This window comes from Teleopsis dalmanni, chromosome 2, assembly GCF_002237135.1.
Source record: "Teleopsis dalmanni isolate 2A chromosome 2, ASM223713v2, whole genome shotgun sequence".
In the NCBI taxonomy this organism is placed as follows: domain Eukaryota; kingdom Metazoa; phylum Arthropoda; class Insecta; order Diptera; family Diopsidae; genus Teleopsis; species Teleopsis dalmanni.
In genome coordinates, this window is record NC_051847.1 from 224198227 (window position 1) to 224210767 (window position 12541).

The following is a 12541-nucleotide window of genomic DNA, read 5'->3' on the forward strand; positions in this document are numbered from 1 at the left end:
ATTTATAAAGTGGTTGTCCTAAGCAGCCTACAGCTTATCTGAAATACACATTCTTTGTTTTTTAGCAGTGAAAACAAACATGTTTCATTCAGAACCGTCCAGATACAGATAGCTTGTTAAGCTTCACACATGATTTGTCTCGCTATTATTGATGTGTGCAATTGTAATTTAGATAGTCGAATACATAAAACAATTAATAGCATTCAATAAATTTAAAAATTCTATAATCTTAAAACATTTTATTTAAAATTTTATAAAAAAAATCAGGCTTCCATTTGCCAAAACATAAATTAACAAATACTAAAAATATTTTGAATTCTAAATGCTATGACTCAAGTTTCCATTTCATCACTTTTCTTAAAGGAATTATTGATGCATTCATATGTCAACTTGAGTAAATATTGAAATGACGTGTTGTGTGCCACCTCCTCCAAGTCTTCAGCATTAAGGAAATTTTCAATTGGTGGTAAGAATGTCTCGAGCTCAGTGCCTGCAATTACATTTTTAATGTTACTTATTAGCATAAGTAGGTCAAATATAAAAATTAATAAAAAGCACTGCTAAATTTTAAGAGTCTAAGCTAATTGATATAATTAAAACTAATATTAATAATACATAAATTTTAAATACCCATTAAATGACACACTTCGGTCAATTTAAAAAATAAGAGGTTTTGTACGTGGTCAATGGCATTATTGATATCATAGTCAATCCAATTATCACGTAAAATTGCAGCACACCAAATTTTATGCCTTGCTTCGTAAGGCTCCTCTATATAGTTTAACAATTCGAGTGCTTTACGAAAGTCCTCCTCTGTGGCTTTCTCATTTTCATCCGTTATTATAAGCTGCAAAAGAAAAAAAATATTTACTTATTTAAATTTTTACTTATATTTATATGAGAAACTTATACTGTTCCTGATAAATGATACTTGCATTTATAATCTCCTCCACTTTCAACACTTTCTGATTTTCAGGATCAAAACCAAAGCTTTCCAATAGTGCAGCACTTAGCTGTTCTTGATAATCAATAATTTTTTGTTCAGTATTTATATTTTCAATTTGTGTACTCAAATCAGACTCCAACGATGCTATGGATGCTAATTTTGACAAGGATAACATGGCCTAAAAAATAGTACAAATACATTATATAAAAGTGAAAATTAATCGTTAATATATATTATAAATCAAATTTGTTTGGTTTATATTTAGAATTAATTTTTATACTTATTACTTTTTATTACTAATTCATTATGTGTTATTATTTTTATTGTCTTTTTTATTATTATTTGTCATAATTTATTATTATTATATATAATTACTATATTTTCTATATAACTTTAGGCAAATTAATTTTTAAACTAATATTTTAATATAAACTCTAATTTACAGTTTCTTTTATTACTTCATTAAAACGTGTTCCAGATGTAAAATATTTCTATTATATATAATATATATAGTCCAAGTGGATAGCTTGTCAAAGGACATACAAATTTTTATTAGGTATATATGTGATATAAAATAAAATATATATATTTAATGTTAAATAATTATTGACAAGTATTGGCAAGTACTCATCAGTGATCTTAGGAAATACATTTTCGAATTTTTTTAATTAGTTTGTAGTCCGTATATAATTTGTTTGGACTGCAAACAATTTGGACTGTTTGGCTACTTGTGAAAAAACACGATTAGTCATCGATTCTAATTTGACAGGCACGACTTCTAAGACTGGCTCTTGCAATCCAAACACATTATATACGGACTACAAAAATATTATATAAAATATTATATTATTAAAAAATTATATACGGACTACAAAAAAATTCAAATATTTCCTTAGACCACTGAGGATGAGTAAGACGATATGTAGCCTTTCGCAGACTAATTGTTTCATAACCTTTCTAAGCTGAATGTAGTCCATAAAGAACAGTATTTAAGTAAAAGTTTTAATTATCTGGTACTTTTCAACTGGGCAGCTACTTACAACCCATTTTTTACCTCTTCTCACACTTTAAATGTACTTATGATAACGCGTTATAAGCTAAACATAGTCCATAAGGGTCCATTCTTTAACTAGAACTTTAAAAAAATTATCTCATATTTTTCAACAGGACAGCTAGTTACCCAAAATTGCTTATATCCCACTAACTGCAATTATATCTTTGTTTTTTACTAGTTTAACAAAATATTTTACTAATATGCATTAGAAATATTACTAATCACTTCAATACTTTTTAGCTTAGCTTAAATTTAAGATAACGACTGGCTACCTTTTTTCTTGTTACTAATTCAGTTTCATTTTGTGCCAACTGCAGAAGAGTTTTTGATGCCCGTTCGAAGTCCCCATTATATATCAGCTGTATCCAAGCCAAAGTCGGATGATCTCGCATAAATTGTGATAAGGCAGCTTGATTTTCTTTGAAACGATCAAATACATCGCCCTGACGATTTTGACGTAAATGCCAGTTAATTGCAAACTGTGAGAAATCGTATTCCTCAAACTTTTTTATATAATGATCAAGGCGCTCCTGACTGTCACTTTGATCGCATATTATTACTAAACATTGGAAGTCTAAGTACTTCTCAGCCAACTTTGCGGCGAGCTCATACTGTTCATCGTTAACTGGAAGCAAACGCAACATAAAAAATTATTTATCAAATTATTACAAAAAGTATTATACTTACTTAAAAGAGAAATCAAACTCAAACGTTGCGATTCGTATTGTTGCAAGAAAACATTGTATTTCTCTGTGTCGCGTATGCTATCCAAGTATGATTTTCGACCGTCGAGTATGTAATCGATTAGCTCTAAGATCTGCTGATATAATTTTTGTTTAGTGGATGGATCACAAGGAGTACGTGTGCCATAACGCGTTGTTATATCAACCAAGTGATTTAGAACATCCCTCATGCCAGCAGAGCCACTCATGGCAGTCCAAGGCAAATATTCATACATATCCAATTTATCGGCAGGCAGTGAAAATATTGATGCATTTTGTTCACGAAAGGTATGAATTTCGCTGAGCAAGTGTAAAACGATTGCATTGATGTCACAAATTAAATTTGTCACAGCAAGAGACTGTTTCTGCTTTGTAATACGTTCGTCAACAATATCGGCTAACGCCTGAAAGAGGTCCTGGAATTTGCAAATGCGTACATAAAATAAATCCTGTGCTGTTAAAGCACCCTCAGGCATATTATTCCAGCCTACAATAACTCGTTGTATAGCTTCATCTACAAGACTTGAAAATCTAAAAATACGTAAATATATGAAGTTTTAAACAATTTTAAATAATTCATTTTATATTATGTACTTGACTTGTTGTGATCTTAAGGCTATAGCGCCTATAATCTTCTCATTTATGTCGGATATAATGTTACAGGTTGACTTAATCAAAGCACCACTACTTCCAGGACTGTGCAACGTTTGCAACTAAATTAAAAATATTTCCAAAAATTGTTTTAATCATAATAATAAATGGCACATGATCAAGCATATGTCAAAATTTTATTAGATATTACTTCACATACCTTATCCCAAATACCAGTTGTGTGCAAAAAATCCACAAAATGTCTCAATGCTAGATTTTTTTCCTTGAGTTGGGTCAAAATTTGCATAGATGAAGAACTGCCTAACGCATGTCTATTGTTTTGATTCTCATTCCACAGTTGCTCCCAGCGTGGATCTGCTGCAGGTACATCCTCTGCAAGATCTTCAGCTATCGTCACCACAATTCTATTGAAAAATACTTTATTAAAAACATATTTCATTTATGTTTGAGTATTGTGGAGTTGTTCTTACTTGTCTAACTCATTTGTATCTGTTAATGCGCCAGCAGTTTGTGCTTCAGCAGTACTACGCAGCAAATCGTTTAGTATAGTCGTGCTCATATTATTGTTCCGCTTAAGACGATAAATAAAAGCTGCTTTCAACTGACTAACTCCGTCCTTAAACTCATTGTACATAGCTTCAGGATCCAAATCAAACATATACAAATTACCATCTACCATACTGGGATCTATCAAAGTCTGTTCTCGCAAAGTAGCCTCTGATTGTGGAATATAAAAGTCGGTGGTATTTCTTGACGTGTGAAAGAGTTCAGGACTATCGATATCAGCTGGTGTAACGCAAACTAATCCATGCGCGCGACTAAAGAAAAGCGGTAAGTTATTGGAAACGGTGGCGTTCAAAATACGATCCTCTAACACTTGAAATTCAATTTTCTCTGCCTCGAAATCTGTCGAAGTAGGATTACTTAAACTGACTGGATAAATTGCTTTATCTGTATATAAATATATATGTAAGCGGGATATAATAAAACGTAAACTAAGGCAATCTTTTTCAGTGCCAGTACTAAAGAATTGAGAGAATTTTAATGGCATAAAGTTCAATAATTCCATTTCATCGGACGTAGGTGCAAGAACAGCTAAAAGTATACAGAATTTATTTACGATTGGAATGTTTCTTAATGAAAAACCACTTACAAATGCCATAACACATTTGAGGCGCATGTGTTGAATTTACAGCTCCACCAAGCACATACATTTTATTATCAAATAAATGCATGTCAAGTAAGTGAAGTTCAATTTCAGGATTTCCAACTAAAATATTTTAATACACAATATTTTAACGTACCTATTTTTTTTTAAAAAATTTACCTCTTGTTTGCCAAAATTTAAGTATAAATTCTTCCCGTATTTTGCGCACAATATCACAGTCTTCATAAATAAATTGTTCTGAGGTGCCTTGATTAGCAATTCGCCAGCGCTGTATCCAACGATCAGCGAGCAAAGTCACAACCGCATTCTCATCATCTTCTTCCTCACAGGCGATACTTACAAATTTCTAAAGATTGCTGTGTTATAGTTTTAAAATAGGATATAAATAATAATAAACTAACATTTTCCTTATCGTTGCTGCTATTTAAACCAATTATAATCGATGCAAATTTTTTGCCGAACCCTCCTAAAAATCCTGTGGGCTGTTTTATGGTTTTATGATGCAGAATTTGTCTACCATTAACCAATTGTAATTGTAATGACACTAAGCTACATGTCGTGGTAACTAGCAGATAGCCTTGATGATATGGCACTTCCATCAAATAATCAAATTCCTGCCCTTCCAATATGCCATTTGCATCAACTGTAGAACCATCATGAGCAATTGATGTCCAGTAACGCACATCACCAGTTGGTGATACTGCTATACAAGATGCCATTTGTTGTCCTTCACCTACAAAAACAGTAACCAAGCTCGCTTTATGTCCAATATCGCAGTGCGGTAACGTCAACTCTCTGCATTGTGCACTAGCACCACGTCGCTGTGGCGTGCGCATTTGCTCCTTATTTTGTTGTAGTGAACGCGTGTCTTTGTACTGCCAAATGTACAAATGACGTAAATGGACAGCCTAGAAATTTGTTTGTTTAGTCAAATGGAATTCAAAATAAAACAAAAAATAAAAATGCACTTACCCACGCCCAACCGTTTGGAGAACACATTACTGAAACATGCTGATTCTTTTCACTAAAGTTTAACGCCTCATTTACAACAACCGGCAACTGAAATCCGTAACTCTCAACAATATTCATTTCGGAGCGAATACCCAAAATAGTTTGGTTAGATCGACCAGAAACGCTTTAAATACAAACAATATCTAAACGGATCTAGTTTATATCAAATTTCCTCACCTTGGAGCAGTGGCGCCTCCGCCATAGGATAGGTTACTTCGTTTATAGCCGGTTTTACGGGCAGACAATGAACTCGCCGAGCTTTGGCGTGTGCGTATGCTATACGGGCTCCGTGTAGCATTATTGTAAATTTGTTGATGTAGAGATTTATCCATTTTTTGTACTTTCTGAAAAACTAATATATTTTCACTTTTAAAGTCGACAGCCTATAAACCAACTTAATTGTTTTCCCGCACTCGTGTGTCAACAGTCAAACAGTCAAAATTCAGTTCAGATGCATTTAATACAAGTACATTACGCATGAAAATTTTACTTAATATGTTAAACTATATGTGTAACAAACAAATCAGCTGCATATATATATAATTTTTAAACATTAAAATATTAAGTAATTGTTATAGCGTGTTTTTGTATTTATTTTGTTGGGAAAGATCGCAATAAAATATAAACACCAATGACAATTGTTTAAATTTTTTGACATCCACTCAAGCACATTTCGATTACAAGAATTAAGAAATAATGCAAGCCAGCTGCATCTGAAAACAATTAGAAGCACTAAGTATCCAAACGGTTAATATCATTCCGAAATTATTACTTAACTATCTGTAATAAATATAGGATAATTAATGATTTTCAATACAAACTTTTCTAATGGCGAATTGGACAAAAAACCAACCCAATGGCTCAGCAACTAGAAGGAAATGGAATATTGATAGTAAGCATAATTTTAATATATTTAATATATAAATAAAAGATCAGGTTCTATTTTTTCTCTTACAGATCGCACTTCATTAAACAATTTAAAATATCACATAGCTTCCGAAGGTTGCTCTGACGTACAGTATGATCTCGCAAAAGAACTGTTGCAGAATGCAATTGGTAAGAACGCCTACTGCATATGTAACAAAAGTGGTTTTTAAATTATTTAATTATTCTCAAAGATAAAAGCGATGGCAATTATTGTGAGGAAGCAGTGCATTGGCTTATGCGTGCGGCGCAAGAAGGACACGAAGAAGCAGCGAAATTATTGCAAAAATGTTATGACGATGACTGCGGTATTACCAGTGAAAATGAGGACAAAGTTCGTTCGTGTTTGTCCATGACACCCGGAGAGCGAGCGGCACGCAAAGCTGCCAGGGAACTTTTTGCTTGTTTATCTAATGGAAATGAACATATTACTCCAAAGCAGTTGGAGCGCAAAATGCGCCAAATTTACAAATTACAGAAAAAACGTCGTCGCCGCGGTTATTCTACTTCCACATCCGATGAAGATAGCGATCATGATAAATCAACTGACAGATTAGAACATACAAAAGCTGTTAAAAATGGTGAAGCGAAACTTCATACGAGCAATCGCTTTCGTCATATAAGTTTTGACGGTGGTGTTGATGTCGAACCGCAACATGTTATCACAGAAGAGAACTTGGTATCAGCAGCAGTTAACTACTCTGCAGGTCGTTTACCAACAGTTAGTGATGCCTTAACGCTTTCTGTACCCCACCCAGCAACACTGGACCACGTACCTTGTTTTCATCGTTTGCTTTTCCATCCAATCATTTTTTTTACACTACTTTATCATCGACTTATTAATTCCATCTCGACGCTGCCTTTCTCTGTACCTGGAAATGTTCGTATCCTGCTGTTATTCCTCATCTACTCTCTGCTATCGAGCGACAATGCCTACGCTTTGCCAACATGCATTTATTACATCTGCATAGGTGTTATGATGTGGTCAACATGTAAAATGCTTAAAAGCAAACAAGATTTTGTTGATTTTCGGATTTGGTCGGGCCTATTTTTGAGCTATGGAAATCACAACATCGAAGCGGATATATCTGAAAATCGATTCCTGAAGAACAATATGAAGCCCTATGTCTACTTCTTTTGTGGATTTATATGCAGCATGATTGTTTACCCACTTGTGCCAACTGGTTGGATACCACATTCTGAACTCACCATTATATCTGGAATTTTTGTATTTGTTTCCTTGTTGGCGTTCATGTATTGCTCATCTACATACTTTCCCGATTGGATTACACTTATATCATTTGGAATAAACGTGCTTGCAAAATATCCTTATGAAATGGATGAAGTGGTAACAACAGGTTGGAGGTTCTTAGATCTCAAAGTGCCAAATTTTAGTTCCTTTGTAATTGGCAATGGCATCGAGTTTTGTTTAAATTGCCGCACAGCTTTGTATTTGCTGATTCCAGGATTTCTAACACAATTAGCAAAGAGATCGCATTGGAATGGGGTATTTTCGTATCTGATACCACACTGTGTCACTCTTTGTTGGTTGCATATGTGCATATCTTCCTCCCAAAGTGCCACTATGTTTGGTGTAATGCGTGCAACACTTGGTCTAGCTGGCATTTTACTCTTCTTGCCGCTATTTGGAATTGTGTCACTCTTGATTCCAGTATTTGTGGCAATTGATTATGTAGGAGTAACCAATGCAAATATACGATTCGGAAGTACCGTGTTATGTGGTGTTGTTGCTGTACTTGGCTCTTGTTTTATGGCTCTTAACCGAACTACACAAAAATATGTCACAATGCTCCAAGTAAGTTTCAGAATTATGTGAAAAATGTGAGAAATTAATTTAAAGAACTAACATTTATGTACAAATAGGTGCTAGTGTGCTTAGTGGCAGCTTGTGTGCTTACATATCCGTATATGACATCAAATTTCAAGGATGAATCACGTTTTGGTGATATTGAGTCGTTAAGTAAACCCACCATGCCGTTTGATGCTAATGACTTGAGCTGGCAAAGATTTTTCAAAATATGTGATCAATCTGCATTGGGACCACAAAATAGAATAAAAAAACAATTACGTTGCGCCACACTTGATGGCATCAAAGTTACATGGGTTGGTACTGTTTCACAAGTACAAATTAGTCGCGCATCAAACAAATATGAAAAATTTATATCTAAGTATTTACCCAACTGGCTTGGAAATTTACTACGTTGTTCGTTTGGTACACGACTCAGCAGCGAAATCGATTGTGATTTTGAAAATGATCCGCTTTGCAGTGATTTGCTGAGCATACTCAAAAGTAACCAATTGGATGCAAAATGTACTTTAAACAAATATAATGTATATGAATATGAAGTACTTGTTAAGATGTCGTTTGGTTTATTAAGCAAGGAAGCTGACGTTGTTCTGCAGGCAAATTATAAATTCAACAATTTTACACAGGCTCTTACAGTTGGTGACCGTATACATTTCCATGGTACACTCTTAAACAGTCGCATCCTACCTACTGGCTTAATAATTAGTCACATGCTTGGTTCCACGTTGCCTCATGTACAACTTATAGCAATTGAATGCATTATTTGTAAAGACAAGGATCTACAGGCAATAAGCATAGCAGAGCAAACAAAATCACCTGTTGATGCGCGCAGGCAAGATCTCATGCGTGGAATCAAATATTTACTCAATACACTCCTTAACCCGCTCATAACCATCAAGTAAAATCCATTTTAATTTAAATCTTATTTTATTTATTATTTTTTTAACAAACTTACCATTTGTAAATATTAATTAATTTTAAAATCGTAATGTTTTCAGTTTACTTAATGAAGCGGGAAAACGCTACTCTATTATTAAGGATATTGTTCAATATGCAAGAATGCGAATATTTGTAAGAATTTGAATTAATGCAAAAATTAAATTACTGGTTGTTGAATAATGTTTGGAAATATGAAAACCATAGGACTTAGATATGTAATGAAAAAGCCTTATGAAGATTTATCATATTAAGTTTTTTAATTTCTTAATTTTTATTTATTTAACATTTGGATAAATGAACTAATTTAATAAATAAACGAATTTTCGTGCTAAACCATTAACCTAAAATCATTTAAAGTACGTATATCTGCGAGGAGACCCATTTCTTTGGTCTCATTATAAATATTTTGGTAGTATAAAAAAGTATATCTTATAAACACAGCAACTAAGAGCTTATAAATGGTAAAAATTGTAGTTCAAAGCATTTTTTAATTTAAAAAGTATTCGTTACTCATGAGTCAACGAATGACACTTGATTCACTTCAAACTGTATCCAAATCAATTTTAAAGGTACGAAATATATTTATTTGTAATGCATAAATAGTAGAAAACTACACAACTTGGTTGTGTAAAATAAACTTTTCATAAAATGGTAAATATGAATAGCAATTTATTCACCATAGTAAAGACACTTTTTCTTGGTGTGTTGGAAATTTTTGCTGGGGTATCCTCATTAAGATAGGAATTTCTTAAAGAAAAAATGTTATGTTGCAGTTTTCAAAATCTATTTATTTCTTATAAGAATAGATTTTTATACAGACTAAGAGTAATTTACTTTAACCGTTTTAAACCAAAAAAAAAGATTTAATTAAATTTGATTATAAAGAATATCGACCAATTTAACGTAATAACGCCCAGACGATTGGTCCAACACTCAACACCTTATAAAATGCGCCGTCTTAAGTACTGAATCGACCGAGCTTTTATGCAGCACATCATTTTGGTCTACAGCTACTCTTGCTTATTTTACCGTTTGCAATTATTCTATTACTTTGTGTGCGATGTTTTAAGCTGAACTCTCAGCTTTCTGTCTTTTTGTTTTATAGGTCTTTCTTTATTTTAATAAGACAACGTTAGACTCTAAATTATAATCACATCCATTTAGGGATAATGCCTTAAATATTAAAAAAGTTAAAAAAAGGAAACCATTCAATGAAGTACCTTGTGTAAATGCTTATATGAAGTGAATGTTTTATTGTGCTTTTACCTTTATTCTGTATCGATATATGTTTATCGAAAAAGTGCAGAGATTGGTTTAATTAACATTTGTTTGAAAAAACATAAGGAATTCCTGCTACAGTTTAAAGTTACGAAAAATTCTTAAACATAGTATGCTTCTGATGCAAGACGAGAAAATGACTGAGCGTATCCGTGCAAAGTATAAAATGCAACACAAATCGTTACGCATAACTCACAATAATGCGAATAAAAAACCGAAAATAATTGAGAATAATGAAGAGGATGTGGTACTTATTCCAGATGCTTCAATTGAAGAAAAAAATATTGATATAACTGACAAAGACAATTTTGTTGAATGCAAACAAAATATTAAAGAGAAAGAAGTGTTTGCTGATGATGACGCTATTAAGGAAGAAAGCGTTAATAAGGAAAATTTTGCTGGCACAATTGTAAGGCGCATACCAGGAATAGAAGAAGTAATAGTTGCAGGGGATGATAATGCTATAATTGACAAAGAGAATTTTTTTAAAATAAATCAATGTTTAGTAAAAAATGTAAATAATACGAAAGAAACGCACTTCTTGGAAAAGCAGCTTCAGAACGCTCGTAAGGAGCATAAGCGAAAAATGACGCAAATCGAAATGGAAATAATGGAATCTAAAGCACGACATGAAATGCAAATGGTGATATTAAAAGCTGAACTAAAACTAAAAGAGTCGCAATTGGTCAGTTAAATTATACAACATAAGACGATCATATGATGATTAACATGTATACATGCCAACCAACCTTGCGGGTTATGCAAGGTCGGGATGTGGTCGGGAAGTTTACACAAATTAACAAAAGTTTATTTTTAACGCATTGAATGTTAATGTTTTTTTAACGTTGTCAGATATTTTTATACAATCAGACTCAGATGCGGAAAATTGTAAACTGTAACGCTCGGTTTAAGAATGTCAGTTAAATGATTCGAAACCGTCATTGCTGTTAATGTTTATATGTAAATTAGCAGATGGATCGATGACTGGTAAAGCGATCTCGAACTTTAACTCAATAGATCCCCGGATTTCGTCAAAGCGCTCATATTAATTACAGAATAACATTAAAAGTGAGTATTGATCGAGTAAAGGTGGCATACATGTTGAATGAAGAATCGGCGGACAACAGCTTTGATCTAGATCCAAGGTCAGTGAAATCAGCAAGATACACAAATAAAAATCAATAAACATCTAAAGAAGTGCTGCAGCGAAATGATGATGTGTAAGTGACTTCAAGTGAGAGACGCGTCCGTTTGCCTGTTCGTTACACAGTTAGTGTATTGCGCCATCAATCACGCATGGCCATTAATGAAGAAATGATATGAGGCCCGCTATAAACTTGAAGCAGGCGTTAATTTTAAAACTTTGGAAAACAATGTAAAACATATTTTTAAGGTTATTGAATATTTATATGGATATGCAAAAAGTTTAAACTTTTACTTGTAAAAAATTATGCACAAAAATTGTTAAATTATTAAATAAAAAAGTTAATAATTTTATTCACAACGAAACCGATTACTTACATATATAATAGAAAATAAAGTTTGCTAAAAGTCAATTATAACGAAAGTAAAAACTGCTTTACTATTAGAAGGGTTTTTAAGTAGCAGTTAATTACAATAAGAAAGTTTTATTTAAATTAATTGTTTTCTTTTGCTGACCATACAGATGTTTTGAGTATTGCCAAATACTCATCATAATGATCTTTACAATATTCATTGGTTATATAAGTCCATTTATAATTGCTAAAAACTGTTTAACTATTAGAAGGGTTTTTAAGTAAAAGTTAATAACAATAACAAAGTTTTGTTTAAATTAATAGTTTTCTTTTGCTGACCATACAGATGTTTCATTGGTTATATAAGTCCATTTATAATTGTTGTACTGGAAGTACCAGGCTTAGAACTCTGAACCTGGCAAATTATTACATGTAGTAATCATTGCTTTTACTAATTTCACCTATCGCGTCATTCAAAAATTACATATATACAAGCATAAGTTTTAAACTCTTTGTATTAAATTATTTAATCAAAATTCAGAACATTAATGTTGTTATCTGTA

General features: G+C 32.6%; 2 protein-coding genes across 3 annotated transcripts; one reads left to right on the forward strand and one right to left on the reverse strand.

Moving 5' to 3' along the window:
• Window positions 1-297: 297 nt before the first annotated feature.
• LOC119679341 (nuclear pore complex protein Nup133-like) lies at window positions 298-6056 on the reverse strand. Its single transcript, XM_038091633.1, has 13 exons — window positions 5691-6056; window positions 5475-5637; window positions 4904-5410; window positions 4662-4848; window positions 4488-4604; window positions 3805-4429; window positions 3534-3738; window positions 3317-3435; window positions 2688-3253; window positions 2273-2625; window positions 936-1124; window positions 631-847; window positions 298-490 (listed from the first exon to the last, which is right to left on the reverse strand). The coding sequence occupies exons 1-13, from the start codon at window positions 5843-5845 to the stop codon at window positions 333-335; spliced, it is 3561 nt and encodes a 1186-aa protein (XP_037947561.1). The 5' UTR covers window positions 5846-6056; the 3' UTR covers window positions 298-332.
• A 93-nt stretch (window positions 6057-6149) lies between these two features.
• On the forward strand, window positions 6150-9481 carry LOC119679264 (wolframin). Of its 2 annotated transcripts, XM_038091517.1 has the most exons (5): window positions 6150-6405; window positions 6471-6569; window positions 6632-8253; window positions 8322-9163; window positions 9264-9481. In XM_038091517.1, the coding sequence occupies exons 1-5, from the start codon at window positions 6342-6344 to the stop codon at window positions 9346-9348; spliced, it is 2712 nt and encodes a 903-aa protein (XP_037947445.1). In that variant the 5' UTR covers window positions 6150-6341; the 3' UTR covers window positions 9349-9481. The 2 variants fall into 2 exon arrangements, with proteins under 2 accessions (XP_037947445.1, XP_037947446.1); XM_038091518.1 differs by having other exon boundaries at window positions 6342-6405; window positions 8322-9357.
• Window positions 9482-12541: the final 3060 nt, after the last annotated feature.

Bases quoted from the DNA above. Each gene is read 5' to 3' on its own strand.
- LOC119679264 (XM_038091517.1), top strand. From the start codon at position 6,342: ATGGCGAATTGGACAAAAAACCAACCCAATGGCTCAGCAACTAGAAGG. The intron at 6,570-6,631 runs GTAAGAACGCCT...TTATTCTCAAAG, and splicing joins ACTGTTGCAGAATGCAATTG to ATAAAAGCGATGGCAATTAT. The intron at 9,164-9,263 runs GTAAAATCCATT...TAATGTTTTCAG, and splicing joins AACCCGCTCATAACCATCAA to TTTACTTAATGAAGCGGGAA.
- LOC119679341 (XM_038091633.1), bottom strand. From the start codon at position 5,845: ATGGATAAATCTCTACATCAACAAATTTACAATAATGCTACACGGAGC. The intron at 4,430-4,487 runs GTAAGTGGTTTT...GTATACTTTTAG, and splicing joins TCAAATGTGTTATGGCATTT to CTGTTCTTGCACCTACGTCC. The intron at 2,626-2,687 runs GTAAGTATAATA...GTTTGCTTCCAG, and splicing joins GAGTTTGATTTCTCTTTTAA to TTAACGATGAACAGTATGAG.